The sequence below is a fragment of the Acinonyx jubatus genome, chromosome B4 (genome assembly GCF_027475565.1).
Source record: "Acinonyx jubatus isolate Ajub_Pintada_27869175 chromosome B4, VMU_Ajub_asm_v1.0, whole genome shotgun sequence".
Taxonomy (NCBI): Eukaryota; Metazoa; Chordata; class Mammalia; order Carnivora; family Felidae; genus Acinonyx; species Acinonyx jubatus.
The window spans coordinates 134,422,757-134,440,638 of record NC_069387.1 but is presented as its reverse complement, the minus strand read 5'-3'; the positions used below and the strand labels follow the sequence as shown (position 1 = coordinate 134,440,638).

Here is a 17,882-nt window from a genome sequence, read left to right as displayed (position 1 = left end):
AGGCAATGAGTCATGTTGGGTCTCCTGACTCCTGCCTCTGTCAGCTAAGCATTATTGTTACCAACTCTCTCAGCCTTCTGGAAGCGTTCATTGTTATTCAAATTGCCAGGTGCTCTGTCTTATCTTCCCAATTAGGACGCAGACACCAGCTGGGACACTCGTCATCCTGGTGGGTCCCCCTCCCCCCGCTGCTGCCGGTTCGCAGCTCTCTCTGCACCGCCACCCCCCCCGCCCCCTCCCCCCTCCCCCCCAGCTCCCTGCCCCAGCCCGCCAGGCCACTGCCCTGCGTCAGAGCGATGGGCGCACACAGCAGCCGGCGGCCCAGGCTGCTCGCCCTCCCGGCTCCACACGTGCACGGGCTGCGTGACCCCCCTGAGCCTCAGTGTCCCCATCTGTACGCGGAGGAAATGACATTCCCCCCTCGCAGGGCTGTGGGAGAGCTCGGCGAGACTGTGCGTGGAAGGCGCTGGCACAGAAGAAACACCCAGCCCAAGCGCCCTGACCCCTGACCCCGGCCCGGACCCCCGCCCTTATTACAGCCGGGAAGGTGGGGGCGGGAGTGGCGGCTTCCACGTCTGCTCTCGGGGCCCTAGGGTCACGTCCCAGTGCCTTCGCCTGGCATGGAAGTGCCTGGTGGCCGCCAACCCCCCAGACTCACCCCTGCCAGGAGCGTCTGTCCTGCACCGTTTGAGCCCCTGGACGGCCTCGGCTCAGGCCGTGCCCTCCCCCTGCGTCCCTTCCTCATCTTCCTGACTCTGCGCGGGGGTTCAGCTCGACACCAGCTCCCCCGGCTCCCCGAGGGCTCTCCCTGAGCCCCACCTCCACCTCGGCACCAGGCACGGCCCCCGGGCACTCCCCGCTGGCACAGCGCGGACCTCCCGCTCATGTTTGCGGGTCCCCGTGCGGCTCCCCCACCAGCTCTGAGCCCCGAAGGGCAGGGCCCACCCCTGGCTCAGGTCTGTGCCCCCAGCACCCAACCAGGCCTGGCAGAAGGTGCGGCCGGTGAGGGCTTAGGTGTGGACACTGGTGTTGAGCGAAAGGAGCATTGGTGACCCTGGCCCCGCCAGGCTGCTGGCCGTGAGGGGCCAGGCCACCCGCAAGGCGCCCGGGAGGACCGGTGGCCCCCAAGGACAGGGGCGGGTGGCTCTCAGGGACAGGAGCCGGCCGATCGATCGGCTTCCTGCCCTCACGGACGGGAGCTCCCTGCGTGACCGCGATGTGAGTGCCACAAAAGCAGAACAAAAGCTGACATTCGCCGACTCTTTGTTCTGAGGTGCAGTGTTCCTGACGTGCATGGACTGCCCTGGGGTGACGGGCCCTGCTGTGTCCAGATGGGCCAGGCCAGAGCTGGCAGTGAGAGGCCCCGTTGGCCAGCAGTGAGGAGTGGCAATCGGGTGGGTTCTGAGGCCCAGAGAGGTTGAGTGACTTGCCCAGGGTCACACGGCTGGCGAGGGAGAGGCCTGAGATCTGAACCCAGGCCTGCCCCCCAAGGCCAGGGGCAGTCACCACCCCCAGCCCGTCAGCAGGGCCCTGTGGTACTGTAACCAAGACAGGCCGCATGGAGGGGGTGCCCTGTGAGCAGGGTCTTGAAGGATGATTAGGAGTTTGCCACGTAGAGAAAGGGGCGGTGTCCCCAGCCTGTGGGAGCAAACTCGGGCGTTCTGGAGAGGCTTTGGAGAGGGGAGCACAGATGTGGACACAGTAGTCGGAGTCTGGTGGTGAGAGGCCCCGAGTGCCCGCTAAGGCCTCTAAATTTTACCCTTGAAGAAACCCTGACCAATTTTTTTTTTAATGCCATTGATTTCGAAATATTTCACTTTGCGCAAAAGAATATACATAAGGGGCGCCTGGGGGGCTCGGTCCGTTGAGCTTCCATTCGATTTCGGCTCAGGTCATGATCTCTCAGTTGGTGGGATCGAGCCCCGAGGGGGGCTCTGCCCTGACAGTGTGGAGCCTGCTTGGGATTCTCTCTCTCCCTCTCTGTCTGCCCCTCCCCTACTCATGCGGTCCCTCGCTCTCTCTCTCTCTCTCTCAAAATGAATAAGCGTAAGAAAAGAACATACATAAAATGTATAATGCAATAAACGCCACGTCCCACTGCCCGGCCTGTGCACAGAGTGACGACAAGAGGCCCCCCGCATGCCCCACCCCAGCGCCCCCGACTCGGTTCCCCCGGCCTGAATTTCGCACCTGCTGGCCTCACTCACCTCCCCCCAGGCGGTCGCTGGAGCAGCTTTTGCTGTCCGGAGAAGTCTCTCTGGGCACATACAGAGGCTGGCCTGATCGCGGGGCCCAGAAGCAGGGACTGCCTCCTGGAGGCCCTGGCCAGGGTCACGGGTAATGCTGGCTCCCTTCAGAGAAAGGGGAGCCTCATTTCCGCATCAGCTGAAGAGCAGAGACGAGTAAGAAGGACATTCCTGCTGCCCCCGTGTCTCAGAAGGGCCACCAGAGGCAGGGAGGGGAGCTACGGGAAGGATTCGGCCCATATGATAAAGGTTTCCCAGCTAACTGAACAGTAGAAAGCAATGGGCTGTGGGCTAGTGAGCTCCCTGTCCCTGGGGGAAGCCAAGCAAGGTCTAGACAACCACCTGGAGTTCCTCCACAAGCGTCCTCACACTTCCTCTTCTTTGAGCCCCTGGGGCTTCCTCTGTCTCAGCATCTCCCTGCCTGATGTCACTGTCTGCCTCTCCAGATGCAGCTGCCAAGGCCAGAGTCTGAATCATCCAGGCCTCCCCGCCCAACTAAGTCCCCAGGGCTGGGATAGAGCAGAAAACCCTGCAGCAGATAAGCCCGGCTCTTAGGGAACAGATGTGGCGGCGGGAAGGCGGACGGTCCTCAAATGAAGGAATGTGAAGAGTGTGGCAGTGAGCAGGGGGTCGGGGGTGCAGGTGGGTCAGGAAGGCCTCCCTGAAGAGCCATCTGCACCGAGACCTGAGGTTGCTGAGAAAATGAGCCGTGCACAGATGTCTGGGAGAGCAGCCTGGGCAGAGGAAACAGCAAGTGCAAAGGCCCTGAGGCAGGGGCGCCCAGGAATGTTGGAGGAACAACTAAGAAGCCCTAAGAGGGCTGGAGAGGAAGACAAAGGAGGCGTGGCAGGAGACCACGTTGGGAAAGTATGAGGGGGCAGCATGGAGAGACACCAGAGCCTTGGTAATAAGAAGCCATTAGAGACTTTCAAGCAGAAAAGATTTATTTATTTGTAACATTTATTTATTTATTTTGGAGAGAGAGAGCTCGAGTGGGCAGGGGTTGGGTAGCAGAGAGAGACAGGGAGAGAGAGACTCCCAAGCAGGCTCCATGCGTTCGGCACGGAGCCCGACGCAGGACTTGATCTCACGAACCCTGAGATCATGACCTGAGTTGAAATCAAGAGTCAGACGCTTAACCAACAGAGCCACTCAGGGGCCCCCTATATCTTTTTAAAAAATTGTTAAATACTTATTTATTTTGGAGAGAGAGAGACAGCGCGTGAGCAGGGAAGAGGCTGAGAGAGAGAGAGGGAGACACAGAATCCAAAGCAGGCTCCAGGCTCCCAGCTGTCAGCACAGAGCCCGGCGCGGGGCTCGAACCCACGGACCGCGAGATCGTGGCCTGAGCCAAAGTTGGACGCTTAACCGACTGAGCCACCCGGGCGCCCCACGCCCCCTATATTTCAAAAATATGTAAGAAGCACAGAGAACTCTGGCTTCCGTGTCGAGAATGCACTGTCGGGAGGTAAGGGCAGAGAAATCAGCTAAGAGTATTGAAATCCTCGAGGGCAGCGGCTTGGACCAGGGCGGCGGCAGGGAAAGCGGTTAGGTTCCGCGTGTATTTTGAAACAACGAGATACTGGCTGGTGGTTTGGACCTGGGTGTGCAAGAAAAGAGCTGCCATCAGCCAAAAAGGGGACCGAAGAGGAGCGGGTTTAGAAGGAAGCCTAGGAGTTCGGTTTCGGGCGTGTCGAGGATGAGATGCCAGCTGGGTACCCAAGGGGACAGCCAGGAGGTGGTTGGATGTTCCAGAATAAAGTCCGGGGAAGAGGCCTCGGCACGTAGACAGGACTAAAGTCACCAACCCCGACGACGGCTAAGACAGACACCAGAGGACGGGAGGTGTGTGGGCGCGGGGCCTTGGGGCGGCGACAGACTGTCCTTTCTGATGTCAGCCTCCCTCTCCACGCGTGGGGAGCCATTGCTTTTGAACCGGTGCCCTACCGACGGCCATGTCATTGATCCCCACCTCCCGCCATCGCCCGCATTGCTGCAGCGAACGGGCTTGTACATCCTTCGCCCTTGCGCGCAGATTTGGGGGATGATTGTGAAATGGAGTTGCGGGGTCAGAGGGCATGTGCGTCTGTAACTCTGCAGCACGTCAGACTGCCTTCCGGAAATGACCTTGATGTCTCTGCTACTGTAGCAACGAGGCAGAGGTCCCCCCCCCCACCCCCCCGCCCCCCACCAGCCCCACAAACCAGCAAACACGAGGAGCGCACAACCTTTTTGGTCTTTGCCGAAGTGATGGGTGCGAGCACGCGGAAGGGTCCCGTTTGGTGGCCCGGAATGCTTTCTCATTATGGCTTTGATTTGCATTGATCTTATTTTTGACTTTGGATTTGCGATTTGACAGTTTTTCTCTCTCCACTTGGCAATTGGTCTGCCTAGATGCTCTTTTCCTGGATCCTTGGGGGTAATTTCTGTTTTGTTAGCACTTCACTCATCTTGTCGAGGTTTTCTGATGTCGTTGGACGGAGTTGAGCGGGCGGGCTCCCTCGCTCCTCTCTAATTATCTGTCTGCTCACCTCGGTTTGCCGAGCACCTGCTGTGTGCCCGGCATCATTATTGTCCTGGGGATATGGTAGTCGACCGAACCGATGAAACGCCTGCTTTTATGCGCAGAGGATTTTAAACCTACGTGGGTAACACCTGTGCACAGCTAGATTTTAGTTAGCGCTAGAGAGCAAAACAGCACAGCACGGAAGGAATTGGAGACGGAATGCAGCTTCTTCGGGTGGTCAGAGAGGGTCTCAGGCACAGGTGACTTGAAGGCCATGAGGGAATAAGTCATGTGTCTCTCTGGGAGAAGAGATGGGTGCCTGGGTCCTCGGGAAACAGAACCAATAGAAGAGATGTGGATACAGATACAGATACACATATACGTAGAGATACACTCCAGATGTAGATATAGACACGCTGTAGATATATATACACTGTAGATACGGATAGGCTATAGAAATAGATACTGACACCCTGTGAGTACAGGTGCAGATATATAAAAAGATTTACTACAAGGAATTGGCTCGTGCAGTTTTGGAGGCTACGCGGTCCCGTGATCTGCAGTTGGCAAGCTGGAGACCCGGGAGAGCGGATGGTGCGCGCGGGCCGGTACGCGTCCCAGGCTGAAGGCCGGAGAAGACCGACGTCCCAGTCGGAAGACGCCAGGCCGAGAGGGGACTCTCCCCCGGTCAGCCAGCTTGTCCGATTCAGGCTTCCGATGGACCGGGAAGGGCGGTCAGCTTTACACAGTCACCTGATTCCGATGTGAGTCTCATCCAGAAACACCGGAGCAGACGCACTCAGAATCATGTTTGCCCAGATACCTGGCTCCACCCCCACTGCCCAGTCGAGCTGACCCACGAAATGAGGCATCCGGGTCAGGGTGGAGTGAACAAGAGAGAGAAGACAAGAGCTTGATCAGAGGCGATGGAGAGGGAAGGTTTTGGCTTCCTCTCTGATGGGACGGGGGCCCTGAAGGATTTTCAGCCGAGCGGTGACATAATCTGATTCGGGTTTTCACAGGGTCCCTCTGGCCCAGGGTCCCAAGGAAGCCACTGCAGGAAACCTGTGGGCCCGACCCGCGGTGGGAGAAGGGGGCGCAGGAAGCGCGTGGTTCACGGGTACAGAAGAAGGCGGGCCCACTAACGGATCGGAGTGGGCCTTGAGGGAAGAGGGAGGCCAGACGGAGCCCTGGGGCTCCGGTGCGGGCCACAGGAAGGATGGTCTTATATTTCCTGAGGTCAGGACCATCGTGGGAAGGCCGACTGGGGAAGAAGATCCGGGTTTTAGTTTAGAGCAGGTTACGTTTGAGATGTCCGGTGAATCTCCAGTTGGTGATGCCAAGTGGACAGTTTGGAAATCCCTGAGGTCAGAGAGCCCTCGATGTCCAGTGTCTGAGCCCCCGGGAGATGAGCTCCTCAGGGGCGATGGAGGTGGAGAGGAGAAGGGAGGGGACGTGGAGGGACGTGGAGAGGAGCGTGAGCAGCGTGAGCGTGAGCAGCGGTGACCAGAGAAGCAGAAGGAGAACCGGGAGAGGTTCCGGAGTGTCGCGGAGACAAGAGGAGTGACCCTGTGGCAACCCCACTGGCGGAGGCGGGCGGGGGGGGGAGGGGAAGGGAGAAAAGGACCAGAATCGACCACGGGATTTAGCAACACGGAAGCCTTGGGCGACCTTGACAAGGGCAAATTCCGCAGAGTAGTTGGGACAAAAGCCTGTCTGCGGGGGCCGAGGGACAGCGGAAATGGAAAGCCAGCGGTCACTTCCTCCTCCTGCCTTTTCGATTCAGCCACAGCTCACATCTCAGTGTCTTGCAAAGAACCAGAAATTGCATTTATTTATTTATTCCTTCCTGCCTTTGTCTTTAAGTTCATTTCAGTTTTGTTAAGGAGTGTTTATCTACTTTGAGAGAGCGGGGGAGGGGCAGAGAGAGAGGAAGAGAGAGAGAGAATCCCAAGCCGGCCCTGTGCTGTCAGCGTGGAGCCCGACGCGGGGCTCGAGCTCACAAACCGTGAGATCATGACCTGAGCTGAAACCAAGAGTCAGACGCTTAACCGACTGAGCCACCCCGGCCGGCGCTCCAACTTAATTTCACTTTTAAGGTAGCAGTTGCTTTTTCCTGGAGTTTGTTTGGCCTTTCTTTTTTAATTTTCTGAGTGGGATCGTTAATTCATGTCCTGTCTATTAATACCAGTATTTAAAGCTGTAAATTTTCCTCTGAGCGTCTCCTGAGCATCCCACAGGTTCTGAGATGTGCTATTTTTATTTTTATTATGGTCCCCATTTTCTGGAATCTTAATTCCCTGGCTCTCTCTTGGACCCAAGAGTTATTAGAGAGTTCCTAAACGTCTTGGTGGTAGAGTTGGCTTTGATTTGTGGTTTGGTTGTAAATGCTTTCAAATTCTAGTGTATCGTGATCAGAGAACGTTATCTCCTTGTTGAAGTTGGGAGTTTGCTCTCTTCGTGGTCTGATAGTCATTTTCTGTGCGTTTGTTTTCAAGCCCCTTTGAATAGAAGGCGGATTGTGTTGAATGCGCACACACACGCACACATCTGCACACGACACACACACACACACACATTTGTCAACTTACTCTGTAATGGACAGAGAGGTTAATCAAAACGCGTGAGTACCAGTGGGGCCCCTGGGTGGCGCAGTGGGTTGAGCGTCCGACTCGATTTCAGCTCAGGTCATGATCCCAGGGTGCTGGGATCGAGCGTGGAACCTGCTTGGGATTCTCTCTGTCTCCCTCTGCCCCTCTCCCCGGCTTGCATGCACACTCTCGTTCGCGCACGCTCTCTCTCTCTGAAATCAAAAAAATATGTATTTTCATTTACGTTTGTAAAAAATGCACAAATACTAGCCATGTTAGTACTCTGAGATCCTCGTGGTGACTCATCCTTGATCGACCCCCGCCCAGCACCCTGCTTTTTCTCCCGCTAGACTCCAGCTTTACCTAAGATTCGGATCCAGACCCCTGCCATCTGCCCAGCCTTTTACGTTACACCCACGTGACCCCGTTCTGCCTTCAGGAGACCTTGTCTGTCATCTGGTCTGAGAGTCTTTTTTTTTTTTAAGCGAGTGTGTATGGCTCATTAGCATTTCCTGACGTGGCAGCTACATTTGGTGTTAGTTCTGTCATGGTTTGTGATGGGCTTCCCGCTTTTCTAGCGTTTGTGGAGGTTTGTCAATTTTCGCCATATGGTCTCTGTTTTCTTTGTTTCATTTTTTGTGTCTGTGTCTTGTGACAATTTGCAAGGCTGTGTTTTTGATCCTGTGGTTATCTTTATAATTATGCTGTGATAGGACACCCTTAATTCTCTCTTTCTTTAGACCATGTTTATTTTCTCCCTACATATGAAGGATGTCCAAATCCGAATATTTCTGTTTCCTTCCCCTTCTCTCCCTTCCGCCAAATGCTTTTGGTTGCTTGTGTTTTATGATTTTTTTTTTCTGTTTACTGTTGTGCGTCCAATTTTACTGAAACCTCGGGACGATTCTTCAGACCCCTGAACGTAAGTGACGAAGACGTGGTTGATGGGATATTCCCTCCTTCCGTCTCACCTCTACCCTCCTACCCATTATCATTTACACCGGCCCTCTGTTTTCGCTTTCCTTCTTTCCTAGAATAGTCACGACCCTCGGCTTTGTCTCAGACGGTCCTGCCGTTAAATAGATTCTCGCTGCCAGGGCCCTTGCCGTGCTCCCCCCGGTTGGCCTTGGTCCTCGAGTAATTTATATATAAGGACTCGCGAGAACTCGGTTTCAAAAAGAGGCTCAGAAAGACGATGGGAAACTTGAAAGGTGGTTCATCTGGGTTTTCCATTCTTGGTTTGTGCCTCCTTCAACACGTACATAGGAAACCCCTGTGATGTGCCTGCCGATTACCGTCCCAGCCCCTGAGAAGACAGCAGTGAACACAGAACTCAAACCCTTTGGTCCCCTCGTGGCTTACTTTCTAGCTGGGGAGACACGTAGTAAATTGGACCAGTAAGTAAACTTGGTGGATGCTATGGAGAAAGGTAAAGCAGGTGGGGGGGGGGGGGGTCGCTGGACCTGGCTTTGCTCCGGGCAGAGGACGAGGCTCTGTGGAACCCCTACCCTGCGCCCACGCACGTGTCCCCGCGGATGCAGAGCAGGGATGTTGGCCTGCTTCTCGGCCTCTCGCCTGCTCTGGAAGGATGGGCTGTGCTGGCCTTGTCAGAGCCCCGCCCTCAACTCCCCGGCCTTGGCCCCCCTAACACACCCTGGGGCTTGATTGACGATGGCTTATCGGTTAAGAGCCGTGATCAGATGCGAGTAACGGAAGCCCAGCCGCCCTGGCATGGAGGTGAGCTGTCAGGACCCAGCACCAGAACCAGGTTCCTCCCGGCCCCCCCCCCCAAACGTCACCTGCATTAACGAGTGTCCCTCCTTCTCGCGCTCTTACCTGGATTCATGTCCCCTCCGCAGTGGACTTCCGCCTACACGGGACTGGGTCATGTGACCAGCCCGTCTGCCAGGAAGTCTGGGAAGGTAAGTGTCTGCGACTAGGCCGTTACCCCTTTGAATGGATGTGGGACAGAGGACTCACAGTGCCATCGCGACGCCGCTGTTCAAAGCTGTGAGTGCCCTGTGGGCCAGTGTTTGACTCCTGCCCCTGCCCCATGGGTCTCTCGGCCCGTCCCTGTGCCAGGAGCACCCTGGTTTCCGCCCCATCGCTTCGTAGGATATGGTCGCATCCAGTGACGCGATTCCAAGATTCACAATGGTTTTTATTACGATCGTGAGTGGTATTGGTGCCTGTTCTTAATATCTTCTAGTTTTTTATAGCAAGGGTGACTGTATGGTTTATCATCCAAATGAAAATCCTTACTAGCCCGGAAGGGGAACAGTATTAAAAATTATGTCAGAACAGCTGGTGTTATCTGGGATGACCCAAGCTGAGACACGTGGTCACTCTGGTAATTGTTGCCACAGATAAACACCATTGGGCTTTGGAGGTGAATCTGATGTCTCGTGGATTGAAAGTCGTATCTCTGTATCTGCGTTCTGTCCTAACAATTACCCTGTTGATTCTCTTGGATTTTCTGTGTACATTGTCTGCTGTTAGTTGTGATTCAGTTTCTTCTTTTCCACTCCTGAGACGCTGTGCTTTTTTCTTGTCTTATTGCATGGGCCACGGGTGCTGGTCCTGGATGGGGCCATAGTGGTGGTGGACGTGATCGTCCTGCTTCCCGTGGTAAAGCCAAATGCTTCTCAGTATCCAGAAGTCACGCACTCGGAGAAAACCTGGCTTCTGGCACTGAGGCCCAGCAGAAAGGTCCTCAGTGAGTCCCCACGGAGGAGACACCAGGTGATGTTTTCTTTCCTTCTGCTTCCCCAGAAAACCCTTTCGCCGTGCCTCAGGATGGGGGAGGTGAGCCCCGAAGCGCCCGGCACGACCTCCGAGAAGAACCACGTCAGCAGAGACCCCAGGGAGAGCCGAGGTGGCTGCAGCGGTGGCACAGGAGGGAATGCCACCTGTGCCCCAAACCCCCTTCCGCGGACTTCTAAGACTAGGAGCAAACTCAGGGGTGGGGGCCGGGGGCCGTAAGGGAGGGAGGGGGTCGTGAGCCACCCGTTCGCAAGCAATAGTCCCGTTCTGGGCCGGTGGCTTCTGAGAGGTGACGCCAACGTGGACTCAGGATGGGCAACACAGAGCCACTCTAATGCGAGCCTGTGCGATGTACCCGTGGGCCCTTTGCCTCCGCTCCCTCCAGTCGTGGCCTGTGGGCCTTTCCGTGTCAGAATACTGAATGTGTGTGTGTGTGTGTGTGTGTGTGTGTGCGCGCGCGTGTGTGCGATTGGGGTGTTCTTTTGTTTGCTGAGTCTCTGTTGGGGTCCCCGAGTCTTCTTATGGGCAGAGGTCCCCTGTGCTGGGGGTCCTTGCCGGCGCCCCGGGGCAAGCTTTTCGCCACAGCTGGCAGCTGGGACCCAGCTGCCATCAGCGGTGTCTCAGAGGCCACTGGGGCTTCGCAAATGCTAGTGAGGGTTTGTGCTTCTGGAATTTATTCCTGTCACAACGTGGTAACAGGAGACGCGTCTTGGGCCATCCATGGCGCAGGCTCTCGGCCGCACGTCTTTGTGCGCACGCTCTCCTGCCGCCTGGGAGGGGGGTGTGGTGAGCCCCCTGCAGAAACGGCTCTGAGGAATGAAGGTGCCAGGGTCACAAGGCCAGGAGGAGACCGTCCCCTCTGTTTGATCTTAGGGGTGTGGGAACCCAGAGTCCAAGCTCCCCAGCCCAGGGCACCCCCAGCGCAGTCCCTGGGAAATCTCGCCAGTGGCTTCTCGGTGGACTGGCTGTCGCCCCGAGTTCTCCGCCCACCACTGCCCTGAAACCGGCATCCACACAGCACATCCTGGTTAAGCACCTGCTGTGTGTCAGGCCCCAGGCTGGGCCGTGATGGGGACCGGCCCTGAGGCAGGGCTTTGCCTCTGCCCTGGTGGGGCCACCATCTGATGGGATAGACAGACACACAGATCTGTGCCGGACAGGGGGCTGTGGGAGCCCCCGGGGAGGGGGACGTTTCTAGAAACCATTCTAGTTTAAGGTGAGACCTCCAGAAACCCGATGCCTGTGACATCCGTCCGCAGAGCTCCCTACCACCACCCCCACCCCTGCTGGCCCAGGGCACACACACGGAAGGGCATTGCCCCGGAAATGATCACATGAATCCCCCAAGGCCACACTGCCAGTGTAGACACCCTCGTCCTGCTGGTGTCAGCGATGACCAGACCTCCCCCAGCTCTTGATTCGGTGGCCCCTGCTCGATACACGGGTGTCCCCTGATGGTACCTCCTCACCTAGCCAGACCCAGTGTTCTTGCACACGGACTATCTGCCCTTCAGACACAGCAAGTGAGCGGGCGGGCCCCTGCTCGTGGCGCTGGTTTCACGGCTGGGGAGAAGTGGGTCACGACTGAGGATGCTACCATAGCGACCAGTGCGTGGCCAAGAGAATTCAGCCCAAACCGTCCGTTGGTGACCGTCTCGCTGAGAAGCAAGAGTCAGCCACGGGCATTAAAGCCAGGGGGAAGGCATCCAAGTACAAAGGTCCTGAGGCAGCAACATGCTGGATGGTTTCGAGAAGCCGGAGAAATCCAGGGTGGCTGGGACCCAGAGGGAGGGCAGAAGGGGCGGAGGGTGAGGAAGTCCGTAAGGCAACGGCCCGTCCTTGGATGAAGCGCTCTCCGTGCACCCTGACCCTCTGTCCCTTCCACAGCTCTATAAAGAAGGGACGCTGCTCGTTTTGTGGACTAAGGCTGAGACCCCGATGGCCCCCGTGGCTTCCCACAGGCCGTGGGGGACCAGATGCACGGTTTCCGTGAGTCTCCCCAGACTGGGGTGCCCGAGCGTATGGCTTGGCAGGGGCAACGTGGGAAAACTTTGCTTGGGGTCTTGAGTAGGGCTGGGCGTGTCTTCCCTTCCCCGGACACCGTGGGGGGCCTTGGAGAGGTGCTCGGCAGCCGTCCCCACCCCACCCCACCCCTCCCAGGCGGGTCACCCCTCACCTGAATGCATCCTAGGTGCTGAGCTTCGGGAATCAGGGGGACCTGAGGGTCGGGGGTGGGGCGGCCACAGAGACCCAGATTCTGACATCAGCTCTACCCCAAGAGCAGTGTGACCTCGGGCAAGTCCTGTGCTTCCTCTGCCCTCAGTTTACCCCTCGGGAAGAGGAAGGAGTCAGGCCAGGGATGTAGGGGGCTGCGTGTCTGGCTTCCCGTGGTTGTGGGTGACCCACACACAGCTGCTCGCTCAGAGGTGCCTCCTGGGCCACGAAGGAGCTGGCTGGCTGTCCCCACCCCCCAGGCCTGGAGGCTGCTATCCCTTAGACCAACCGGGGCTCGGACCCGCCTGATCTGCAGCCCCGAGAATTACGGTTTGCAAGGCTCTGCTTTGGGCCCCACCAGCAGTCTTTTCCGGGAGTGACTGATAACCCTGTGGGGGCTCGGGATGGAACATTCCGTCGGAGCAGAGGCCTCCCATATGTAGCTCAGCAGACATCCAAGACGCAGCAGGCCAGTGCGGGACAGCCTGCCGGGCAGAGCGCGTGGCGGGCGGGGACCCACAGCAGCGCCCCTTCCCAGCTCCTCTCCGAGCCCATGTGTCACCTGACGGGTGTGTGGGTCGGGTGGGGGGCGTGAGAGGGAGGGGCCGGCAGTCACGGCCTCCCAGAGGGGCTGACAAGGCGCCCCGCGCGGCGGGCACGGGGACAGGTGTGCAGGTGCATCCCTCCCAGTGTCAAGGGCTCCTCCAAGGCCGGCAGGAGCCCAGCTCATCCCAGCGAAAACCTGTCCCCATCCTACTGTGGCAGGCCACCTTGCCAGTCAGCAGCGCATCCCTGAGAACCAGATACGGGGTAGTGACGAGTTCCGGTAGAGATTTACCGCGTTAGTGTTTTTTATTTTTAGCGATTCGCACACCCGGGTGTTCAAGCTGCCTCTGTTTCCTTTTTACTGTGAGCTTCTGGCTTATCACCGCGTCATTTGTAACGATGCCAGTAATAATAGTACAAAAAGAAAAATAAAAAGCAGAGAAAGGAGAAGACGACATACCTTCCTGAAGAATTTGTCCCCGACGCCGGCCGGCCGGTCCGTGTAGCCGGTGCCCCGTATCCGTAAGGGCCTCCCCCCCCCCGCCCCCCGGGAACGCTGTGCGATTAACGAGCAGTTCGATCTAGGCTTTAACTGTCGGCCGTGTATGGTGTAATCGGTGTGGTCGGGCGCCTGTTCAGAACCAGGACTGGGCAGCACCCTCGGGCCTCTCCGGCCTCACCTTGACCTCTGACGTCGCCCGCGCCTCAAGGAGCAGCCCGCTGTCCCGCAGACCTGCCCGGAGCCGCCAGCCGCCTGGGGGACGGCTGACACGAAACGGGCCTTAACTGCACACACACGCGCGTGGATCCCGTGTCTCCGTGGTTCCTGATACTTTACCAGGACAGGTGGGCAGTTAGCTAGGGTGCGTGGGGTTTCTCTTCACCATCCCAAACACCCTTGAGGCAAGCTTGGCCCTGGGGCTGGAAGGAAGGGCTTGGGAGGGGAGGTGGGGCGGGCAGGGGGAACAGGAAGAAACACGGCCAGGGGTGGGGCAAAGAGACTTCGGCCACAAGACCCTTCTCGGCTCACCATCCAATCAGAAGCTCTCTTTAGATCATTTCAGTCACAGCGAGATTGCGGGTGACGCCGTGCCGGGCACTGTCTCCCACGCAGATCCCCAGACCCTCGTCCGCAGCAGGTGGGGAGTCAGACCCTCCACCGCACCCCTCCCCAGCCCGTCACCCCGGCCCCGGCCCCGGCCCGGCCACCGGCTCAGCTGACGCCCCATTCGCTGGGTCTGCTGGAGCCCATGCCATCAAACACAAAAACAAAAACGGAAACAAACCAAAACCACCTTTTCCAGAGTCACAGACTTTAAAAACATGGTGTCCTGGTTCACTTTAATTTTTTCACCGTGGCTGATTGGGCAGGAAGAGCTGTGACTCTTCAGAAGTGAATTTGCAGGTTCCTCGACGATCCAGAATGACGTGACAGCTCCGAGTGGCGTTATCGGGGGCGTTTCTTGTCTGTGTGGAGGGGCAGCCTTGTCATCACAGAGCGACGTCCGTGGGAGACTGCCCCCCCCCCCCCGTCCTCTGCCGTGGAAATCTGGGGTCGGAATGGCAGAGGTGACTTTCAGGAACTCCTGACCTTACCGCTTAGCTGGCGGGTGTCGGATGCCGTCTGTCTGGTCCCCACAGCCATCTGTAAGGTCAGGGTGAGGGGAGCCAACCCCCCAGTGAGTGGTGACACTGCTCACTGCCACCTGCAGCCCCCGAGCCCATCACCGGGCAGGGGCAATGCCCTTTCCCCCCCAGAACTCAGACGCTGCGCACCTGCTATGTGGCCAGCACCACCTGAGGCCCCCCCCACCCCAGCCAGCCTGCGGCACAAACACGGCACCAGATGGGAGTTAAACAAACGTAGGCAACCTTGGGGGCTGTGGCCTGGAAAACAGATGTCGAAGTTGAACAATTAGGCGAGACAGAAGGTTCTAGAAGATCCACTCGTTCACGCATGCATTCGTTCATCAGTTCGACAAATATTTATCCCGCTCTGAACCCAGCGCGCATCTGGGAGCAGTTCCTGCCAAACACAGGGATGTCAGGGAACATGGGCTGGGATCCCCTGGGAATTGGCCAGTCGTGCCCAACAGGAAGGCCCAGATCCACAAGACAAATAGGGATCCCCTCCATGATGGTGACCTTGGAGGTGGCATTGTCCCCACCCCACCCCCAAGTTTTCAGTACCAGACCCGGCCAGATAGTTGGTGCTGGGTAGACGCTCGGTGAGTGACTGGCTTTGACCGTTAATCACACTGTATCGAAAACTCCTATCTTTGCATCAAAGCCCCAATGAGCTTGCCCTTGACAGAGTGAAATTCAGGGCTGCTGCAGGAGCCACCTCCGGGAGGCACCTTTCACAGTGCTGTCACAGAAGTGGTCATGGGTTCCCAGGAACATCGTTTCTGTGGACCACGTCGCCAACAGCGGCCCCAGTGGGCTTGTGCAATGAGGTGCCCTGTGAGTGGCCCTAAACCACCCTCCAAAATGTGCAGGATCCCGTGGAAGTCAGATGAACCCCGGGGGGGGGGGGCGGGAGGGGGGATCGCGTGCTGGGGCGCGTGATTGAAAGTTACAGACGGCGCTACCACCGCGGGCCCCCAGCGGAGCCAAACTGGTGGCCTGAGAGAATGTCTTCTTGGAACCCCACCTTGGTTTCTCACCTTTTGCTTCCGCCCCCGTGTCGTGTGTTCCGACTGGTGGGACACATCACGGGCAGAGAGGCAGGCAGGCAGCCTGAGTAACGTGCAATAACGGAGTTGGGATGCCGAGAGTGAGGGGCTCGGTCACCCCAACAAGGCAGGACCCCCCCCCCCAGGTGGGTATGTCCACCCCAGGGTCAGCCAGACAAGGGCATGCGGGTGAGGGTGGGAAAGAACGCGTCCTCTCTCCTGCGTGGCCGGACTTCCCATGAGCAAGCACCGGGTCTCCCTGGTAGCTGATAACCGGGAAAACCAAAAAAAAAAACAAAAAACAAAAACCCAGTAATATTCCTGATAATGATAATAATAATAATAATGTATTTTACACTGACTGTTGCTGCACTGTTTTGGTCTTTATATACAGTAGTTTTTATAAAGATGTCCTTAGGTTTTAATAAAGGAGGATCATGTCAACTGTTCCCTGTGCCGAAACTTGCTTTAATGTTTCAAACGCACCGGAGGGAGCCTGCCCCCGTGATCTGTGACTCTGCGCCCGGGAGGCTGGAAGAGGAGGGCCTGAGGTCTAGCTGGGGAGGCGTCCGGGGTGACATTACGGGCAGCTGGTCACACGCATCCATCCGGAAGACCTCGGGGGCGTGGCCCCGAGGGCAGAAGGAGAGGCCAGAGGGGGGACCCCTGCCCAAGGGACAAGAGCAGGTCGGAAAGGAGCCAAGCCCCGAGGCCCGGCCGGTGGCGTCCACAAGGACACAGGTGCGGGTGGGGACAGGGGCTGCACGAGGTGGCCCTGCTCCTTTGTTATCTCCGGGAAGCCTGAGCCTGGCCTGGCATGGGGGGCAGCGTGTATTCCCACACCTGGCCTGGAAGGTGGCCCTGGGTGACCGAGTGCCGCCACCAGCCCGTGGGTTCTCGGAGGACGATCGCGCCCGCCACACTCCAGGAGGGACAGACACGCTTGTCGGCAAACAGGGGTTTTGTGCCTCCCATACCTGCCGCCTGTGGGGACCGTGTGGGGGCCTCTTTCCACCAGGGTCTCAGCCCTGTTGACAATGTGGCCAGGTCAAAGCTCTGGTCTCAAAGGCCATTCGGAGCCCTGCCTCCCACACCCGACGGCCTGGCGTCCGGTCCCATGGCCCAGTGGGGGGAGGGCAGACCCGGCACACCCCTCTCCTCCCCAGTGCAGGGGGCATCCCGGCCGGAGGGGAGGAAAGGGACCAGAGGAGGGGAGGGCAGGGAGCTGGACAGATGTCACTGCTTTTGCTGCCGCAGGTGTGTTCTTGGGGCACATGGAGGCGTCTTTGGGGAGCCCCGTGCTCCTAGGATGCAGCCATTTGTGCACGCGTGCACACAGACGCACACGCGCGCACACACACACACGGGGACGTGGTCTTGCAACAGCAAGCCACCCCACAGCGTCCCTGCTGAGACCCCTCCCTCCCAGGCAGCCGTCCTGTCTCCCTGGAAGCTCCCTGCCCTCGGCAGAGCCAGAGGTGACAAGTCCCAGGGTCTGTGACCTCCCCTTCCTCAGCCCCGCTCCTCCCAGCCTTTCCGCCTCTGCCTGGGGGCTCGAGCAGGGCTGCTGGCGGGGAGCAGACTGGCCACCAGGGAAGGAAATGCCAGTTCTCTCCCTGCAGGCGCCCCACGTCTTTGTGAGCGGTCATCTCGAAATCCCATCCCTACACACACACACACACACACACACACACACACACACACTTATGCGCCTCCCCCGCCCGGCTCCGAGGAGGGGACAGGATCAACACCCCGAATGAAGAGTGTGCTCCTGGAAAGCTGCCTTCTCTCCCCCAGTTGTCCCTTATGCCGGGGGCAGGGGGACCACACGTGGCAAGGGACAATGATCGCCTTCAGATCCCTCAGGGCCGCGGACGCCCAGCCAACTGCCTTGGGCTGGATCGAATGGGCAATGGGGAGCCGTGGGCAGGTGTGGGACAAGGGAGGGATGTCGTCAGTTCTCAATACCAGGAATCCAGAAGGAGGCCCCACCACACATCCAAAAAACATAAAAACCGATAAGAGACTTGGGAAAAACAAGTTCCCCAAACTGACACTAGAAAATAGAAGTCGAAAGAGCCCTGTAACTATTAAATACGTTGAATCCGTAGGCAAATTATTCCCACCAAGCAAACTCCAGGCCCACCTCCAGGTGGGTCCCAGAAATGTCAGGTTGGTAGAACATCAGAGAACAATAACTAGAGGGGCGCCTGCGGGGGGCTCAGTCGGGTAAGCGTCCAACTCTTGATTTCAGCTCAGATCCTGATCTCATGGTTCATGGGATCGAGCCCCACGTAGGGCTCTGCCCTGACAGCATGGAGCCTGCTTGGGATTCTCTCTC

The 17,882-nt window shown here is 57.9% G+C and overlaps 1 protein-coding gene across 4 annotated transcripts in view; it reads left to right on the top strand.

The window, feature by feature from the left end:
* Positions 1 to 15,850, top strand: part of SHISAL1 (shisa like 1) — a 129,768-nt gene extending 113,918 nt beyond the window's left edge. For all 4 annotated transcript variants that reach the window (XM_027070504.2, XM_027070505.2, XM_053199484.1 and 1 more), the window contains exon 5: positions 10,116 to 15,850. In XM_027070504.2, the coding sequence (XP_026926305.1) occupies position 10,116 (1 nt within the window). In that variant the 3' untranslated portion in view covers positions 10,117 to 15,850. The remainder of the gene's footprint in view (positions 1 to 10,115) is intronic.
* Positions 15,851 to 17,882: the final 2,032 nt, after the last annotated feature.